Source organism: Microtus oregoni, unplaced genomic scaffold (genome assembly GCF_018167655.1).
Source record: "Microtus oregoni isolate MIOR12 unplaced genomic scaffold, Mior012 000008F_ref0000371, whole genome shotgun sequence".
NCBI classification, from domain to species: Eukaryota; Metazoa; Chordata; class Mammalia; order Rodentia; family Cricetidae; genus Microtus; species Microtus oregoni.
The window spans coordinates 15,544,860-15,564,658 of NW_024543067.1; the positions used below are offsets into that span (position 1 = coordinate 15,544,860).

At 44.3% G+C, this 19,799-nt stretch overlaps 1 protein-coding gene across 9 annotated transcripts in view; it reads right to left on the reverse strand.

Moving 5' to 3' along the window:
* The window catches only part of Asph (aspartate beta-hydroxylase), a 162,174-nt gene that overhangs the window by 34,577 nt on the left and 107,798 nt on the right, over positions 1-19,799 (reverse strand). For all 9 annotated transcript variants that reach the window (XM_041657012.1, XM_041657014.1, XM_041657008.1 and 6 more), the window contains 5 exons: positions 17,101-17,187; positions 11,050-11,200; positions 8,746-8,882; positions 3,181-3,279; positions 465-554 (listed from right to left, as the gene is read on the reverse strand). In XM_041657012.1, the coding sequence (XP_041512946.1) occupies positions 465-554; positions 3,181-3,279; positions 8,746-8,882; positions 11,050-11,200; positions 17,101-17,187 (564 nt within the window). The remainder of the gene's footprint in view (positions 1-464; positions 555-3,180; positions 3,280-8,745; positions 8,883-11,049; positions 11,201-17,100; positions 17,188-19,799) is intronic.

The window sequence follows — 19,799 nt, forward strand, 5'->3', positions numbered from 1 at the left end:
CTGAAAAAGTTCAGCCTTAATTTAATATGACAATTACATAGCTAACCATGAAGACCACAGTGCTTAGGGGTGCGTTAAATAGTTCTAAAATAACTGCTACAGAAAATACAAAATAAAAATCCATCTCTGTAAATTTTTTAAAAATTAGAACACCTTTAGAGACCTCTGTCTTAATTTTAAAGGTATTTTTCCAAGGCAGCACTTAGCTTGTTCCTACACACACAGATACATTCAGACACACACCCTGACTCACACACACCAAAAGAGGAACTTTTCAGATTACATATTTGATACCTTGGGAAACAAACAAACTGTAAATTCCAAATTACGAAGACCTTGTAAGAATTCTGCTTTAATAATTTTTGCTAAAAGTGTTAGTAAAGCTCTAATTTGTTCCTAGAAGCAATAACCCCTCCTCACTCCATTATCTACTGGAATAAAATCATAAACCCAGTCAGCAGTACCTCTTTGTTCCCGACCCTCTGCATGGCATCTCCCAAGTGGAAATAAAACCGGCCATCGTCCGTGCCAGGATCTCCAGATTCAATTCCTTCCTGGAAAAAAGTCATTATTACCATCTATGAAAAGTGACATTTAAGGTCTCATACCTTGTTTGGTATAGATTTTCCTCAGGTATGAACTACAACATCTTTTAGGAAAACCTAAAATCTGGAAAATTATATCTCCTTATTAAAAGTGACTGTGAGGCTGGTCCACATTTCAGAGTATGAAAATGAGACTAGCAATGTAAATTTCACAATGCAGCTACCATTGACTAACTGTGGATGGCCCATACATTAGCACGCACTTGTGTGCTACCATTGACTAAGAGTGAACCTGTCCATACATTAGCACGTGCTTGTGTGCTTCTGCCGTGGGAACAATCATAGTTCACTATTGCAGATGACTTCCCTGCCGGTGGATTTTCATTTGTTTTGCTCTACAAGCCTGACCACACACCACCTAGAGTCTGCATCCCTGAACCCAGACACTTCACTGCTCCAGTTTCAAGTGACGGCAGCCAGAGTGTACGTGGTACTTCTTCCTGCCCTGGACAAATGTGTTGTGGGTAGTTAATGAAACTTCTTATTAAATTTACAGGATTCAAGCCAACAGGAAGTTTGACACATGTAATTTTTTTACTGAACAGTTTCTATTATGGAATGTTTTGCTATTTCTTCCCACTTTTCACACAAGCACTGGGATGGAGATTTTTGTTTTAAAAAAAGAGAGAGAGAAAATACTAAGAGAATGAATAAAGAAAAGCAAAAAAAAAATCAACAAAAGTCTGAAATAGGTTAATAGCAAGGACTTCTTTTCTGAAAATTTGTATCTTTGAGGTCTCCCCTTATAAGGCCCATTCTCTTAGGGCTGGTGATATGGCTCAGTGGGTGAGGGGACTTGCTGCTAAGTCTAATGGCCTGAGCTTGAGTTTCAGGGCTCACATGCTGCAAGGGGAAAGCCAGTTCCTGCAAGGTGTCTTCTGTCCTCCGTGTATAGCATGCTGTGTGCTGTGGATGCACCTGCTCCACATACCCATGCTTAAAAAATAATAATAAAACTACCTACACATATTTAAAAGGTCGTTATCTTCTCCCAGAAGAAATGTTATTTGCACAGTGTTGGAAAATAGCATCTAACACAACCAACTGACTTCTGGCATGGAGCATCCTTGTCTGTTAAATACCTGCCCCAGCTCTTGTGTTCCCACCTATGTAGCTAGGAGAACACTATCAGGCCTCCGGAGTGGAAGGAGACATGAGGGCACCTTAAATCAGACCAATGCGCATGCCCACATGGCCCTGGGAAGAATGAAAGATCTATGCTGTCCGATGATAGCCAGGACAGATGAGAATACATGCCAACCAGAGGGCACCCCTGCTCAGCTCTATGCCCCAGGGTTGTGGAGCAAAGAGGAATCTAGACGCCTGTGTGACTGCACACAACATGGGAACTCTCAAGTTGCAGCAATGAGAACCGTTTGATGCAGCCACTGAAGCCAGCCACCCCACTTCTGTAATGGGGGTGGGGAGTGCTCATGAGCTCCTGTAAACTGCAGCTCTTCTCTGTAGCAGAGCTTACTCTTAGCCTCCACACTGCTGCTACCCAAACAAAAGCAAATTAAACAGGTTCGAATTCTCTTCCTCGGTCGCGGTAGCCACATCTGCGCTGTTCAGTGGTCGAGTGCAGCAGGGAAGAGTAACGCACAGAAGTGATATTTCTCATACAGCAAGGATTTTATTCGACAGCCCTGACCAAGACCAAGTGTGATTCTGGTAAACCGTCCAAGCCTCGGTTTAATATGGTAGAAAAGCAACAATTATATTTTAGGGTTTTGAGCCATTAGCCAAGTTTTGGCCTTCAAACCTATCTACCTGCTATGAGGCAGCTGGAGTTCTGTAGAGCAGAACTTAACTTATGAAGAAAGCCCTTAGCACACTGTCTATATTTTAAGAGACTATCAATGAATTCTGTCTACTTCTCTCCAATAAGTAAAAACTATGCTATGGAGGAATGGGTGACCAGTGTGTGCTATGTCACATGTAAATGTTGCTGGAGAAAACTGTGAATGTTAATTAAAATGAAAACCACGTTATAATGGCTTTGGTGTTAGGAATTTCTTCCTAAGGTCTTTTCCCAACAGTGTCTGCTCATGTTATTAGTGGTGAAGTCAGGATCCTCTCCTGTGGGTCCCTGTGCTTTGGCCTCCAGCATGCAGCACTGCTTTGGGGGCTTGCACAACCTTGCTGGAGGAGCAGGTCACCAGGGGTAGGTCTTGGAGGTCATTTGGCTTCTACCTGCCACTCCTGTGCTTTGATGAGTGGTCAGAGACTACAACATGAACAAGCTACTGTCACCACTTTGTGCCACCACAAGCTCTGTCATGCCATCCCCGCGATGACCCAGAGCAACTTCCAGAAACTAAGAGCCTAAAGAAAACTTAAACAGATTCTGTCGGGAATTTTGGCAACAGTGACGTCAAACAAAGCACATCTCGTGGTGGGTGACTCTTCCGGACATTCAGTCAGGGTGTAGGAGCCTACTGTCTATGAAGCATCCACTCCGATGCCAGGAAGCCTCCACCATGCATGCCAATCAATTAGAAGCCATAACCAATGGGGGGAGGGGCCTCAAATGAGTCCATGAAGTGAGCAGCCGGAAGGAGACCACGGCAGGTACCTTTAAGTAGGGAATACTCTCCGCTATCTTGTTCTGTGCCTTCAGGATGAAGCCGTAGTGCACTTTAGCAAAGCCGTCATTGGGTGTCACGTTCAGAACCTGAAGTCAAGGAAAGCAAAGAGCTGTTGTGACAGAGAAGAAACTGTACAAGTGAGCATCAAAACAAATCCTAATTAGTTTCACTGTACTTGGAATGGGTGATGATGTTACAGCTTCAAGCACTCGGTGGTAGCACTTTGTCTCGTTGCTATCATTAAACAAATCAAACCCACTGTTCTCAATGCAAAATGCTTTTGCAATTACTCCCTGAATACAGTGGTGAAGGAGAAGGTAGTAACTGCTGAAGTGTGGTTTTAACTCTGCAATCAGAAAAACGTCTGCCAACTGATGACATCAAAGTTTTTCAACGAATACAGAAAATCACCGAATTTTTGTGCTTAAAGAGAACCTGGAGGGCAATTGCACATTGCTTTCTATACATGCCTCAGCCTATCATATTAGGACCCATTCATCACAAAAATATCCATCAGTGGTCACTGAAGTTAGTGGCCGAGTGTGACGTGAAAAGAATCTTGATTGAATGGCTGCAGATGCACGGTGATCATAAAGGCAACTCGGGTGGCATTCCAGGGGCATTGCCTTGACCATGGAAAAAACACGTGCTGTAGTATGGTCCCGTATCACTGCAGACGGCACAGCCCTGCTCATGAGGCTGACCTGCACCAAAGGTGTGATCATATTGATGATGAGGAAATACCTGACAGCTGTAACCAAACCACTGCCTGCATTTTTCATAGGTGTGGGAGTGGAAAATACCCGAGGAACTGTGACAGACCTAGCATAGCAGCAGACGAGAGTACACTGAGCCTTGCAGGAACAACACTGAAGAGGGCCTTAAGTGCTGGGAACCTGTGTGTTAGCCTAGTGAGGTACCAGAGTCCAGTTCCTTGATTCTGAGCTGGGTCTGTGTCCAGAATGTTTGGGGACCCATGTCCTACCTGTGCAACCTTTCGGCAGTGGGAGATTATTTCACAATAACAGGCCTAAAAATATGAATGAAGATAAATTCCTGGGAGCGCGACCCCGGCTATGAGGGATGTGATGCCCTCTTCCGGCCTCCACACACACATGTGCACACACACAAACAGGAAAAGGAAATGGTATGAAATACAAACAACACCATAGGCAAAGAAATTGGAGAAAAGGACAGGGGTCACGTTGGATCACAGAATACTCTGTTTAGGGACACAAGAAAACTAATCCTCCAGGGAGAAATGTATGGTATTTTGTGTGTGTTCTGACAAATAAAGCTTGCCTAGAGATCAGAGGGCAGAGCTAAGCCACTAGTTAACCATAGAGGCCAGCCAGTGGTGGCACACACCTTTAATTTCAGCTTGTGGGAGGAGGAAGCAGGAAGATCAGAAGTTCAAGGCCACTCTGGGCTACACGGAATAGAATCAGTCTAAAAAAGAAACAGTGCCGGGTGGTGGTGGCTCACACCTTTGATCCCAGCACTGGGGATCTCAGGCCTTTAATCCCAACACTAGGGAAGTGAAGACAGGAATATAAAGTAGGTGGAGACAGGATCTGGGGCTCCATTCACTTTGAGGATTCAGTAGGGGTACGAAGTCTCCCTAGTGACTGGCTCTTTTGCCTCTCTGATCTTTTAGCATCTACCCGTATATCTAACTCTGGGTTTTTATTATTGAGATCAATTAGAATTTGTGCTATGGAGAAGAAGTGACCAACATTTCTGCTCTGAAGTACAGTTCCTGGGCAGCAGGCCCACAGCTCTCCGCTCATTTGCAGATGGGCAGTCAGGCATCCTACCTGGTACACACAGAATCAGGAGGGTGGGCAGGGCGTAGGTGCCAGAGTGGCTGACAGCACTGTCCCCATCTGTTTCTTTACATTTAGACACCACACCTCTGCACTTTGTAGATGGATGTACAGTGACTCTACCGGGGTAACAAAATCACAGACAAAGACACAGGTGGGTTTACAAGAAATCAGACGGAGAATAAAATAGACTAAAATAGTAAGAAGACTGAGAGTCTTTGTATCCACTTATTATATGTCTGAATATTATCTTTCTATCTATGTATCTATATTTTTACCCACAGTAAAAACTCATTGCAAGGAACATTTCAAACTTTTAAAGCACCGCCTATTTTCCTTTATCCAAGACTTTATTTTCCAAGTGAATTATGACCCCAAAATACTAAATGGAAAACACTAGGATCCATGCTTTAAATTGTGTATCAGTGGGAGTTGCACGACTCTATCTTGCCTGGGATGTGAATCAGCATACCCACATCATATTATGCTTCCTGACCATTCGTTACTCAGTGTTGATCTCCATCACCAAACTGACTGCTACAAGGACCACTGTGCTTCTGTTCCAGTGATCCTCATTGCCCTTTACAATGTCCCACTGTGGGACAGCATACATGCTATCATCACATTTAAGCATGCACTGCGGGATGGATACTTAGAATGCAAACATCCTGGGGGCATTAGATTCATGGGTATTCCCAAATCATGAGTAGCACTTTGAGGTGGTGATACTGAAATATTAACACTTTAGTCAGGGGGAAAGGATTTTTCTCAGTTCAATAAAATTTGGAAAGCACTCTAAATATTTCATTTGAGCTTTAAATTTCATTTGGAGGGCATGTACTTTTTATAAAGTATGCACTGTATAGATAGACAATACTTAAATCTATAAACCACTCCAAACATTTGGTTGAACTCGTTGCCCTGAAAGGGTACACAGTAAATGGTATTTCAAGAACATTTCTATGAGAAGAAGCCCAGCAGAGTTGGAGTTGGGTGCTATGGTCAGGTGGTGATTGGGGTAGATGAAGGTCAAAGGACAGCAACCCTGCAGAAGAATCGGAGCCAGCTCAAGCAAGAGATGTCCGGTGTCTGGTGAATGCACTGGGCCAGTGAAGACAATGTGACAAGTGGTGGCTTGGCCCCAGACTGGAAACCCCATGAAGACACATTCTGCATTGCTTCGATATTGGGTCCTGAACTGGTTGGTGTGTGTATGTTTAGTAAATGCAGGCTGGCTGAGCCATGTTGGAGGCAGTGAGACCCCAGATCCTGAATTTCTTGTAATCCCCTGATCTGAGTGCCTACAGCTGTTCTGAGCACGAGACCTTCAGGAGTTCCTGATGGCAGGAGAGTGGTTTCTGGTGGGTTTGGCTGGGGCGTGGCTATCTCTATATAATCTGACCCTGAACACAATAAAGGGGGCATTCTTGGGGAATTCAAGGATGACCTGTGTCGCTGTCTCTCTGTCTGTGTGTGTTTGTATATTTTAACCTCCAGCACCCTTGCCGGAAGCTCAGTAACTGGGTATCAGAGCACTGAGCGCAGACACGGGGGCGTGGTGCGTGGCAGAGGCATAGATCAGCACAGGGTGTGTGGGGCAGTAAAGAACTGGCAATGATGCTGGGTTGGGGTCCCCAGCTGGTGGCAGGGCCACTCCCTTGGAAAGGAGATGGGGTAGGAGTCTCCAAAAGCTGCAGCTGCAAGCGGTTCCTACCAAATCTCTGTAAAGCTAGTCTCTATGCCGAAAACAAAACCAGGAAAAACTAAAAATAGGATCTCACAATGGTTTTCCTAAATGTACTCAAAAATCAATGTGCACAAAAAGAGCAACCCTGGTAACAGTTTCTGAAAGGAACCTGGGAGAAAAGATAAATATACCAGGCCACACTTTGGCTAGGGAAAGAGTATCCATTAGCCACAACTCATTCATTTAGACGCAAGAGGAAGGGAAAAGGCAAACCGAGCATTACTTTCAATGTATGAATGCTCTTTTAAAAGAAAACCAATCAGCTGTGTGATGCAGCAATATCTGGAGCTTCGTGCATCCTAGTCTGCTCAGCCAGGTGAGACTGTGGTCTCAGGTGCATAAACAACATAATTTTATTTTTCAAGGTGAGGAAAAATGCTTCACATTTCTGAGACTTGCCGTCAGGTGGAAGAGCTGAGTGCATTCAGGGAAGAGATTTGGAGGGGGAGAGAGGAGACATGTACAGTTAGAGGCCAGTCGGGGTGCACTCGAAGCTTGCCCTGACCTCCTGTGTGCGTGACACCCAGACGGCAGCAAATTGCTAAGGATACTGGAAGGAAAGAAAAGAGGGGGATGGGAAACGGGAGAATTTTACAAGAAGAAAGAAGAAGGGGGTGTGGGAAGGAGGGGACATACAAGGAGGAAGGATCACTGCATTTCCATTTCTGTGTCTGTGATGGTGTGTTCGTTTTTACATTTACACGGTTCTGAATCACTGACACACATGACGTTTCTTTTAACCAAATTCTGCAGGGCAGGGGACACCGGGTATGCTAGCAGACACCATGGTCACATGGAATTGTCTTATGGCCTGATGTGGGTCTTTTCTGGAAGGCACACATTTGCAATGTCTCAGTCCACCTGTGTAGGCATCAATGACGTCATAGAAAGCCAAGGCCAAAGTTCTGCTCCTTCAAAAACAATGAAGTTGATAACATGGGTCGAAAGACAATAGCTTCAAAATTCAATGATTTTTCAGTTAAGCACTGAGAGCAATAGTGGCGAGCATCACATTGAGAGTGGACCCGGTCTACGGCCTGGGGGTGAGACTGCTGATGTTGACATCATTCTCAATACACAAGAGTCCCTCAAGCTACACAGCTAGCTCACTGTAGTAGCATTTCCTGTAAAGGGAGTGGCGTGGAGACCATTGATCCAGAGGCCCAAGTTAAGGAATAACAAGCGCTCATATCCATCTTTGTTTTACAGAGCTTAGCTTTCTCCCGCTTCAGACTTCATTCGACATCCTGTTTGCTTTGTGCCAAATAAATTCCCTCATTGCCTGAAGGAACCAGTTTTCTGTGTTATATAGTTGCTTGTGACTTAGAGGTTATCTATTAAAATGCCCACTATAATGTAGAAATTCTCTGAAAGCCGCCCTGGCCAGAACATCAATGCCCTTTTGAAAACAGTATAATCTACTTTTGCCTGAGAGGCTTATACTGCAAAACTTAAATAGATTATAAATTTTACACATATCAACCTCATTATTAACTTCATTCTGTTACTACCACAAAGAAAGCCCTTAGAAAACTGTCTATAGAATGATAAAAATGAAGCTTAAAAAATGTTACTGTAACCGTGAACTAAAATTAAAATTGTTCCAATCAAGATACAAGGATAAATATGGTCAATGTATATGTATACCTGTATCATCTTTATGGGACCTGCCACTCTGCACAATGGAGACAGGTTAATAAAGAAAAACAAAACAGGAAAAATTGGGCATGGTGGGCAGTTGGAAGGCTGAGACTGGAGGATTGCCATGAGTTTGAGGTCAGTCTATATTAGATGTGACATCCTGGGTCCAGGAAAGGAAGAGAAATGGGAAAACCAAGTCCAGACTATCTAGGACTTACATGCGATTTCATTCAAGATAAAGAGAACAAGACACGGTGCACATGGCAGGGAATTTCCCATCAGCACTTGAACTCACTAGACAAGATAATCGGTGCGGTCCACAGCGGACCAGTGCTTACCTCTTCATAAACCTTCTTGGCACTGTCATTGTCTCCCATCAAGAGGTATCCTACGCCAAGGTCGTTTTTCAATGCCGTATCACTAGGGAATAGCTGAACTAGCCTCTGGAGGGTAAGCAGGGAGCCTCTCATGTGACCTGATATTGGAAAAATAATGAATAGGAACAAAATATTATGTGCTCCTTTGTGCTGAGAATACAAACCATGCGAGCGGGTTTAACGGGGCCTGAAAACACCTTACATCTGACTTCATCTATGAATGGATTCTTGAGTCCTAAGTAGCAGGGTTATAATGTTATACATAATGGCTTGCGTAGATAGTAAACACAGCATCAACCCTAAACTGTAAAGACAGCCTTATTTTCCGAGTCAATCCACATTTACATTTTTATCTTAAATTCCTTCTTCAGAAAATGTCAGTTTTCTAATTCCTTAGAAAAACGTTCTGCTGAAATCATTTTGGGTTATTAGCTTTAAAATTTTTGAGAGAGGGTCGATAACGAAGAGTCAGACTTAGAGCCGTGCAGTCGGTACTTTTCTGCTGACATAAATGGGCACCGAGGGACATGGAACGGGGCTTCACTGCAGAAGCCTTCTCTAACAAACACGTGTCGCTTGTCTCTCCTTACTGATCTAGTTAAAGACCAGAGGAGACTTCTTCTGTACTAGGGGAGCCTCTGGTGGACAACAGGCTATGGTGCACTACATGGCTCAGGAAATCCCAGGCGCTGTTTTCTTTGTGGCTTTCAGAGGGAAACAGTCTGGGTCCACCCTCATTGCCTCTGTCCCAACTGGAGACAGGAACTGAAAACACAAAGACAGTGCTAAATAAGATGAGCACTTATGAAAACCACCTCAGAGGGATTAGCTGCCTGCAAAAGGGATGTCAGCCAGGAGGCGGCAGCAGGTTCAGTCAGGGTTGCAGTGTTAGCAGAAAGCCTGGCCCATTCAGTCCGTGGTCTGTGCCCTACTGCTGGTTAGTGCTATTCCCATCAGAACCCCAGGGTGGCTTGCCCAAGCAGCCATTCCTTCTCTTACAAGTTGGTTTCTTTTCTGTACACTTCCGGCCTCCCTACCTGCCCACCTAGGCTCCAGCTTTCCTTCTGCCTTGGAATTTCTCTGTTAACGATGACAATAGTACAGACCAGAGTACCTCCTACAGAAACCCGCTGCCTGCTCCTTCTTCTGTGTCCTGGTCCCCTGTTGTACTGTGAGGCAACTTCACCTCCATGCAGTCCTAGGGTCCCCGTCTCATTGCCTCCGAGCCTCCTAGTGTGACCCTGCTTCATTCACACTTCAACAGAAGAGACCACACTAAACACTCAAGAATGTCTGTGAGAGGTCATACGTCTTCACACGTGACCTTGCTCTAGGGCTAGGATGCAAGAGAATGTCTTGGCATAAAAGTTAAGAGGGAGCCAGGCTGTGTTGGCACACGCCTTTAGTCCCAGCACTTGTGAGGCAGAGGCAGGCAGATCTCTGTGAGTTTAAGGCCAGCCTGGTCTACAAGAGCTAGTTCCAGGACAGGCTCCAAAGCTACAGAGAAACCCTGTCTTGAAAGACCCCGATAAATAAATAAATAAAGAAAGAAAGAAAGAAAGAAAGAAAGAAAGAAAACAGGGAACCAAAGAAGTCCATAATTCTAAGTTAAATAATATTTTAACAAATTCTTTAAAAAATTAAAATGAATGTAAAAATCCACAGTGTTTCTGTGTATGTTTATAGGCATGCGTGTGTGTGCACCTAAAGGCCAGAGGACAAACTTAGGTATCCTTCCTCAGGAGCTGTCAGCCTTGCATGCTTGCTTGAGAAAAGCTCAAAGACTGGCAGGCTAGCCAGACTTGCAAGAACAAAGACCTGAGTGTAATACCCAGAATCCAAGTAAAAAGGCCACACATGGTGGTACAGGCTTATAATCCCCAAACTTGGAAGGCAGGGACAGGTAGGTCCTCGGAACTATAGAGCCATTGAGTCCAGGCTTGTGAAGAGCCTTAAAAAATAAGGAGGGATGGTATCTAGGTTTCCCTCTGGCCCGGATGTTCACAAACATTTGCTTCTCTACAAGCACACATGACCGTGTGTGCACAGACAGAGCCCCCCCCCCCCACATGTACGTGTATAAAATTACTGAGGTTAGGACTGCTTAAATGTAGAAAAGGTCTATTTAAGACAGACAAGTTAGCAGAAGCTAGCTGTAGAGCAAGACTTCTTTGTAGACACTTTGGCTGTGAGTAGGTACCACGTTCTTGCCACCGAAACGTGGCCATGTGCCATCTCTCTCCAACTTAGCTCTTTGCTTCTCACCTAGAAACTGCTGTCTTTCTGACCGTCGCTTCAAGCTCAGCTTCACCAGGTCTGTGGGGGCATCGGGCAGGCTGGCCGCCTCCTGGTAGGTCTCGATGGCCCTGCGCAGGACCTCATTGCTCCTCCTCTTCTCTGCCAAGTCATCTTCACACTAGAGGACGCCCCATACAGATCAGTGACCCATGACCTCTAGGCTTGTCACTTCCCCCCAGAGATTCATGACAGTTAACCTTTAGACAGGCCTTTCAGAGAGAAAACTGGCCTTTTCCCTAGCAAATGATACAAACAAAAGAAGGCAAGGTAACTGCTATTTCAGGAAGAGGAAGAAAAGGTTGCTACTAAGGTACAGATGAGGAAAACTGTAAGATCCAGATACTTCCTAGGGCTGGTGGGGATGGACTTCACAATATATGAGAACGTTATACACACAGGACTCTAGTTCACAGTCTGGTCTTCCTATTCTGTGCTCAGTGACTCATTTATTTCATCCATGCAACAGCTTTTCAGGGATCAGACAATTGTTCTACATATGTATCACATGAGTTGAACAAACTAGAGAAAGCTCTTTTCTCATTTTGCCTCCATTTAGGAAAGGACAAAATGAGAAATACAAACCAAGGTGCTATTCATAGACACAGTGGGCTGACAAGCGATGAATGTGGAATGGGAAAACTACTGGTTTGATCAGGACAATTGGGGAGTCTAAAAGGGGAAAGACTGCGAGGCTATGAGCAAAGATTTTTAAAGCAGAGAACAGCAAAGACTGTGGCTTTCCAACACAGCGGGGAACAAAGGGAAGACTGTACAGGTGGAGGGGTGGAGGGAGGTGACGGTGGCGTCAGGTGATTCAGAGCCGGAAAGCTGTTGAGGATTCTGACTATTATGTGTGGAGAGAGATGTGGGTGTTCCATATGATCTAGTGCCTTGAAGGGATCCGAGGGCTTGTGCTAGCCACAGTACTGAGATCAGGCTGAGAGAAGAGCAGAAGTGGGGAGGCCAGGTAAGAAGCCAGGGACAGCAGTTGCCTGGGCTGATGCAGTGGTAATGAGCAGGAAGAGATGGGAGCATGGATTCAGTCTGAAGGTCAGGGCCAAGATATCTACAGATGCATTGAATGTAGTAGGAGAGAGAGACAGAGAGAAAGAGAGAGAGAGAGGAGAGAATTTAGGGTTGGTGTCAGTGACTACTTGACTGGACTATCACCCCTGAGAGTGGAAGATAGGACACAGTTAGGTCTTGGGGAACAAGGAGTCAGGAGCTCAATTCTGGATACAGTAAACCAAATGCCAGATGGAGATAAACACGTAGCAGGTCCAATCCCGGGTGTGGAGTTGAGGGAGAGGCTGGTGTTCAGGACACATACATGGGAAGGGTCAAGGATGGGCATGGCGTTTAAAGTTGGCAAGCTAGAAGTCATGAGTGTAGACTCAGAGGAGTTCCAAGAACTGAATCCTGAGATGATCCATTGTTTCAAGATCATTAGAGGTTTGGGAGACATAGGAAGACAAGCAAAGGGGATGAAGAAAGAGTTATGTAGGAAGAACACAACAACACAGCAATGTTCCAGAGGCCAAGCGGAAGACAAAGGCTTTAGGAGGAAGAGAAGAAGTGTGCTCCAAATGGCCATCAAGAAGGACAAGAAGAGGATAGCGAAGAGAACTTGATGGACTGCTCTTCCGTTCACTGGCCCTGGCATCATGGCTTCAGGGAATTTCTTGAAGACATGTGTCAGAATAGAGCCGTGTGAAGAGAACATGGGAAGGATGGAGGAGGAGGGGAACTCCTTCAAGACAGCTAGTTGTAACAGGAACTGGAAAATGTATCTACAGGTAGAGGGGGCTGAGAGCCCAGAGAGAAGTCTTCAGGATGAGATGATACATTATGTTTCTCAGTAGATGCAAACGACCTAGCAGAAAAGGAAAACCTGGGGACAAGAGAGGACACAAACCAGATGGAAGTCTTCTGGTCGGGGAAGGGAGAAGGGGACAAGACAGCTAAAACCTGCCGATGGATGGATACAAGGTGTCAGTGCAATTGTGTGAGAAGGGGACAAGACAGCTAATACCCCCAGATGGATGGATACAAGGTATCAGTGCAATTGTGTGAGAGGGTCAAGTCTCTGGACACCTTTATTTTCCTAACAAGATACCCAAGATCTGTAACTTCAGATAGAGAATGGGGAATAAAACAACAGAGGCAGGAAAAATTGGGCAGGGGGGTGCAGGTGTAAGGTGGACCTCAATAGCTCATCAGAGTTTACAGACTTTCATTTGAAGATCAGCATTCAAGAAAAATTACAGCAGTTTGATGCTAAAAGTAGTGTGTTTTAAAAATTAGAATGGGTAGATATAATTACTATTTAACAAAAGTTGTGTGCTGGTTAGTATGTAAAATCCGAGGACTTGGTAAGAAAATCCTCGCATCTCCTTCCTCAGAGAGCAAGTCATTTGTGAGAACCAACATCAGTTGGTATGTGTAGATCAGTCTTTTAACAGTTGATGTCTATGGGTCACCCAAGCCAGGTTAAGAATGAGCTTCAGTCACGGACATTCCTGTCACATTCTTGGGCTGACTAACTCACTCAAACCTCCTAGGAAACCTGCCACTTTGTACCTCAGAGCCAATAATGAAGTGAATTCAGTCAATAATTTAAGATTTTTGCATTCACTGTTTCGGGAACTTGCTCAAAAGTGATTTTTTTTTGCAGAGATCCAAGAATAGCATGTAATCAGTGATACTTAAAAATATAGACACTACAGTTTATATTTGACTTAGTTTTGGCACTTTAAGAGCTGTTGTGATATTGCAAAGAAATTGCCAAATTTGCTATCTGAGAATTGGAAGTCACAATTTAGTCCTTCTTACAAAATTTGTCGACTTTTATTTTTTAAAACTCCTAAAAATTTCAAGTTTCCTTTAAATGACTCGATTAAAATTTAATTTGCCATGCTTAACTTTTGTTTTATGCCACATTAGTGTTAACACTGATAACATCTGTAGCGTAATATCTTAGAGATTAAAAACTACTGCCTGAGGCCCCCATCTCCAAGTCCTCCTGTGAAGGAAAACTGCACACGGAGAGAGCTCTACATCCGGAGGCTCCAGTCACCATGATTACAACACATACAGAGAACACTTGCAAAGCACAGAACAATCTGCCATAATTAACATTTGAACAACCGTTTTCCTTCCAGTTAATGGACTTTCCATAATCAAGGACCTGGTATTAGTGGCAAAACACATCACTTATGTGGACATTCTGGATCTTTTGGTGATAAACATCCTCTTTCAATAGCAACATAGTTTCTCAGTGTTAGAAGATTATGGCCCAATTAGTTTACCAAAACCACACAGTTGCTATGCGATATATCTGGTGCGTACCAAGAATATGGGAAACTTATTTATATTAATTGTTTTGCATATTTGATTTAGGTAAATTTAATGAAATTGAATTAATTACTTTTGTACGGGCTAGAAAGACTCTGAGCAGCTGGCTCTCAAGTGGCCTCCGCCTTCAGTTCGGAGCAAGACATGCTGTCCTCCTGTTGATGCGTCACAGGGTCACACACAAGGGGATACTGGTTGCTACTTCTTGGTACACTAACATCTGAAGCTCTCCACCTATTGCTTTCCAGTCCGAGATCATTTCCTTTGGTGAAGGGAAGGGCACAAGGGACAGCGTGAGTCATGAAGCAGAAGACACGGATTGTCGACGTTCCAGTGAACCTTCATCAAGAGAATCTGTGGCTGGAGCACTTAGGAGCTCTTGTGTAATAATGGGGACTTTCTGCTTAGGCTGCCCCTGGGTAAATATATTTATGTTCCTGAGGGAAACTTTGAAGACAGGGGGGTCACAACCTGAAATGAGAGCCACAGAAGGAAGGGTCTTCCTTGTACCCCAAGGATTGTGGCATCAATGGGGGAGATTTTGAGAAATGCCTTGCTCAATTCTGGGTACAGGATGTCACAAGCATATCCATAAAGAAGCCCTGTACCAGGGTCTTCCTTTCTGGGAGCATATAAAAAGAATAGGTCCCTACTATAAAACTAAGGGACATGAAAATGCTGTAACCAGCCAGTCAATTGCTTATTATGACTTGTTTTGTAAAGCTTGCATTTTAGAAAACATCAGATGATTCTATTTGGTTAAGGTAAAAATAATTTCAGACTGTCTAACATACTATAACCACATGAGCAGGCGGCCTAGCCACAGATGGTAAAAAAAACAGAAGGTCCTATATTTTGCAGACCCTGACGAATTTGTAACTTCCTGATTTGACAGCCGCTGTCTAAAGCTGTTTTGGATAAGGCTGTCTGTTCTGTAGTTTGTTTTCTTCACCCCGGGCAATTAATGAGGAAGTAAAAAGGGATCCAGGGGATCCAGGGCCCTGATACTTGCCAAATGACCTATGTAATCAACGTAGTATATAAACAGTCTCTCTGGTTGAGGGAGAGTGCTGCTAAACCCTCAGCTGTGCATCTGTACTTTTCTTCCCCCACTGGCTCCATATCTCCTCTCTGGGACCTGTATCCCACCGAAGCTCGACCGCAGCACTCCTTCTCCTCCACGAAGTTTACTCCTTGACGTAATTTTCACCAGCTCTGGCTTTACTCTTGATTTCCAAATTCCATAATCTCATGGTCTCCTTGATGCGCCCCATGGGTCTCTAATTACCACTGCAATTGCAAACTTCAGCTCTACAGCTGCTTGGCCTGGCGAGGAACTCGCATTCCCTTCCTCAGGTACTCACCACAAGCTAGGAGTCAGTGGTCAATTCCTTTTCTCTAAAGTCCTTTCGAATCTCTCTTTGCCCTTCTTGCCCTCCATGGCCAGGTCACCGCCCATGCCACCAGCATCTCACGCATGCCACACTGAGACAGCCACCTACTTTCTGTGCATCTGATTGTGCCCTCGCTCAACTGGCAACCAAGCAATCTTTACAGAAAGCCACCAGGTGGTCACCTACATGAGTAATAGCCTCCAAAGGCTTCCCGAGGCACGGAGGGGCTGCTGGCCTCCCTGTCTGCCCCCTGCCCCCAGTAGGCCCCTCTTTCTGTTCAGATTTCTGACACCAATACAGTTGCCACCAATCATGGCCTGTGTCTCTCTATTTCCTCTACCTAGCAGCTCCTTCCATGACCCTGACTCATCTCAGTTTCCCCCCAAGAAAAGTGTCGTCTGCTCTGTCACCTTCACTCAAATCAGCCGCAACCGAGACTACATAAGTATGCTCGTAGAATCCCACTGCCTAGTGGGCAGTGGTGGCACACGCCTTTAATCCCAAAGATCATGCCACACCGTCAACCCGAATCTGTCTGCCATTCCTGCCGTCTTCCATGGTGGCAGTGCACAGGGCACCAGTTTCCTATCTTAAGGTCAGGAACACAATGAACTCTTTTATGTCTAGCCAGTTTTTTTGTCCTCTTTTGTGGCCACAGCTGACTATCAAACAAATGCAAAATAAACATTTGTAGCACAGCTGGGCTCGTGACGAGGTAGGTGAATATGGCCAAGCCTTGCGACAGGAGTTGGAAGACGATAAAGCCCAGAAGAGGAGATGAAATGAGGAGGAGGTGGCTGCTGAGAAGTGAATCAAGGGAAAGAAACAAAGCACCATCCATGCCACATTTTAAAAGGTCTCTCCAAGGCAGACGCCATTGTCAGGAATCACACGACAGAGCCTAGATGCTCCAAAGACCGGAAATGAAAATCATAGAAAATTCAAACGGAAGGGAGATCGGGGTGACAGAAAACTAATGGCAGAGGTGCCCTCCCTCTATTTTCTTGGCAAAACCTGACACAGGTCATTTGGAAGTACTAGATTAGACAGATGCAGTATTGAAAATTGCTTCAATTAAGATGGCATGTTTTCTTTGTGTGTGTGTCTGTGTGTTTGTCTGTCTATCTATCTATCTATCTATCTATCTATCTATCTATCTATCTATCTGGGAAATGACCTAGAAATTAGAAAGCAAATGTGGAAGAGAGAAAACTCTGATTACACAAAACATGTGAGCTTCAGGAAAGCGTTCTGAGAAAGGCCAGGCTACCTGTGCTTTGCCATATCTTGCTCGTGGGCTCTGGGGGTACTTCCGAACCAGTTCTTCAAATGCATTCATTGCTTCCTCGACTTTACCCTGTGTGAATAAAACCCCAGGGAATAATGATACTTAGTTTTGTTATTTAATAGTAAGTAAACAATTCAATCAGAAATTTTTGGAATTCTTTCTGAATGCTAAACAGAACCAGCTACTTTACAAAAGACAAAGCTGTGACATTAAAACTGAAAGGAATATATCTTAATTTTTAAAATGCGGTGTGTTGGTAACGATGAAACAAGACTTTTGTTGAAGATAACCACATTTTTCTAAATTGACAGAGTCCCCACAGGTTTTCTTCATGAATACATTTAAGTTACATGCGGGATGCCTCAGGCCTGTCGGGGGCAATGAGGTCACCACAGCTTCAAAGTCTGAAAAGGACGGAGAACAAACAAGAAGACCATCAGTCCAAGTGACCACGGTACTGGTCTCTGGTGGAAGTCGGGGTTGATTTGGCTCATCCGAACACATGCCTGCCTCCATGGCACATATGAGCTCCTGTCTCCCTCTCTATACTTCAGAAATAAATACAATCAGCGTCCTAAGAGGGAGCCAATGAATGACTACAAATTTCATGGCTGGAGAGCTGAAGGCTGAATTGGTTTCATGGTGTTGGAATCAAGGTGTTGGAGAGGCTCCAGGACAGAATCTGTCCACACCACTCTAGCTCCTGAAGCTGTCAGCATCTCTTGGTCTGGGGCTACATGGCTCCACTCCCTTTCCTCTTCAGACAGTCTCCTTTTACATCTGTTTGTCTTGCCTTCTGCTGAACCAAATCTCTGCTTGCCTTTCTAAAAGCGACACATTCAGGGACTTTCAGACAGTCCATGAAAATCATACCTACAAAGATCCATCTTAAAAATGTTTCCAAGGCAACATTCATGGGTCTCAAGAAATGGTTATCCTTGCGGGAGGGGGGTCATTTTCCAGTTTACCAATGTAGGCCTTCACTTCCTATGGATGTGGGACCATACCACCTGGTTAAACCTGGTAGCTTAAAACAAGAGAAATTTGTTCTTTCACAGTTATGGGCAGGCAGATATCAAAATCACGTTTTCTTGGCTGAAATGCCAAGAGCACACACTCTCCAAAGGCTCTAGAGGGAAGTCCACCCCTTTCTTCCTGTGTTCCTTGGCTGGTGGCCCCATCACTCCTACAGCCACTCTGGTAGGTGCACATCTTCTCTGTGCATGCCACCTTCTATCTCCTCTGTATCATGGTCCCCTCATTTAATGAAACAAAGGGACCAAATGGAGAATCCGGTAGACTCTCTACCTCCAGATCCTTAATGCCACCACATTATGAAGGACCTGTCTCCAAGTGAGGAAGCCTGTACAGATTCCAGGGATTAGCATTTGGTTATCTTTTGGTGGACCATTTCTGCTTATTTTGTATCCTTTAATTGCCAAAACCACTTTCACGGCCATGGTGTTAAGTGTACCACTAACAGACCAAAAACACAGGAGCACCAAGATTCATAACAAATTTCACAACACATCATTCCTCTTTGGTAACGTAGCCTTTGGACAGCCTCAAGCAACAGGCTGTGTGGCTTTCATAGGGGATCATCGTAGGTGCTCACACGAGTTGACTGTAATATTAATGTGCCTGTTTTTACTCAGCTTCTCTCCCTCAAGATCTCTCCTAGCTATAATCCTGCTATTCCACACTTATTCTGATTTGAAAAGCATGTAGTATTAATAATTAACTTCCTAAAATGATCTGTTCTTCAATGTAGCTTACATATATAGAGACAGCTCTGGAGAGATGTGTACAAGGCCCACACTGTTTTGGTGTGAAGCCAGTGGGCAGTGCTGAAGGCCATCCTGACAGTTGGTGCAGATGGACTGCAGAATCCCCTGGAGTGATGTGGGAAATCTTGAGCTCACGTGGATAGACCCTTCACTATCCACTCAGCTCTGCAGCAGAGCGCTTCTCTGTGGGCTCCATACAGACAGCTATTATGCTGAACTATTCTATTCTATTCTATTCTATTCTATTCTATTCTATTCTCTCCTATCCTATTCTATTCTGCTAGACTAGACTATTCTAGTCTGCTTCTGTTTCTCTCAATTTTGCCTGCAAGGAAGTAGAGGTGACTTCATGAGCAGCAAGAATTATAGGCTGTGGTGTGACCTTCCCTGTGTTCATCCTGCTTGTTATCGTTCTCATTACCTCCACCTCCCACCAAAAAATGCCAAACAAACCACCACCACCAAAAAAGGAAGAGTAGACACATTACCTCCTTAAAGACTTTCATTTATAATACTATTACAATAATGATTCCACTAAAATATACTATTCTAATAAATAATTCCATTAAAAATGAATACATTTCATTAGGTTATACTAAACCCTGTGGGGTGGATAAAGGAAACTTTTAAATAAACATGTTATTTTTAAAAATTCAATGATTCCGGGACAACGAGATGATTCAGTAGGCTAAGGCACTTTCCACCAAGCCTGACAATCCAAATTTGATGCTGGGAACCCACATAGCAGGAGAGAACAGATGCCAGCAAGCTGTCCTCAGATCTCTACACAGATATCAGGGCATGTGTACACCCACACATGTGAAGAGACACCCATTAGCGAATAAAGAAATCTTAGGTTATTCAAATGTGATCTGATTCCATACAATTTTGGCT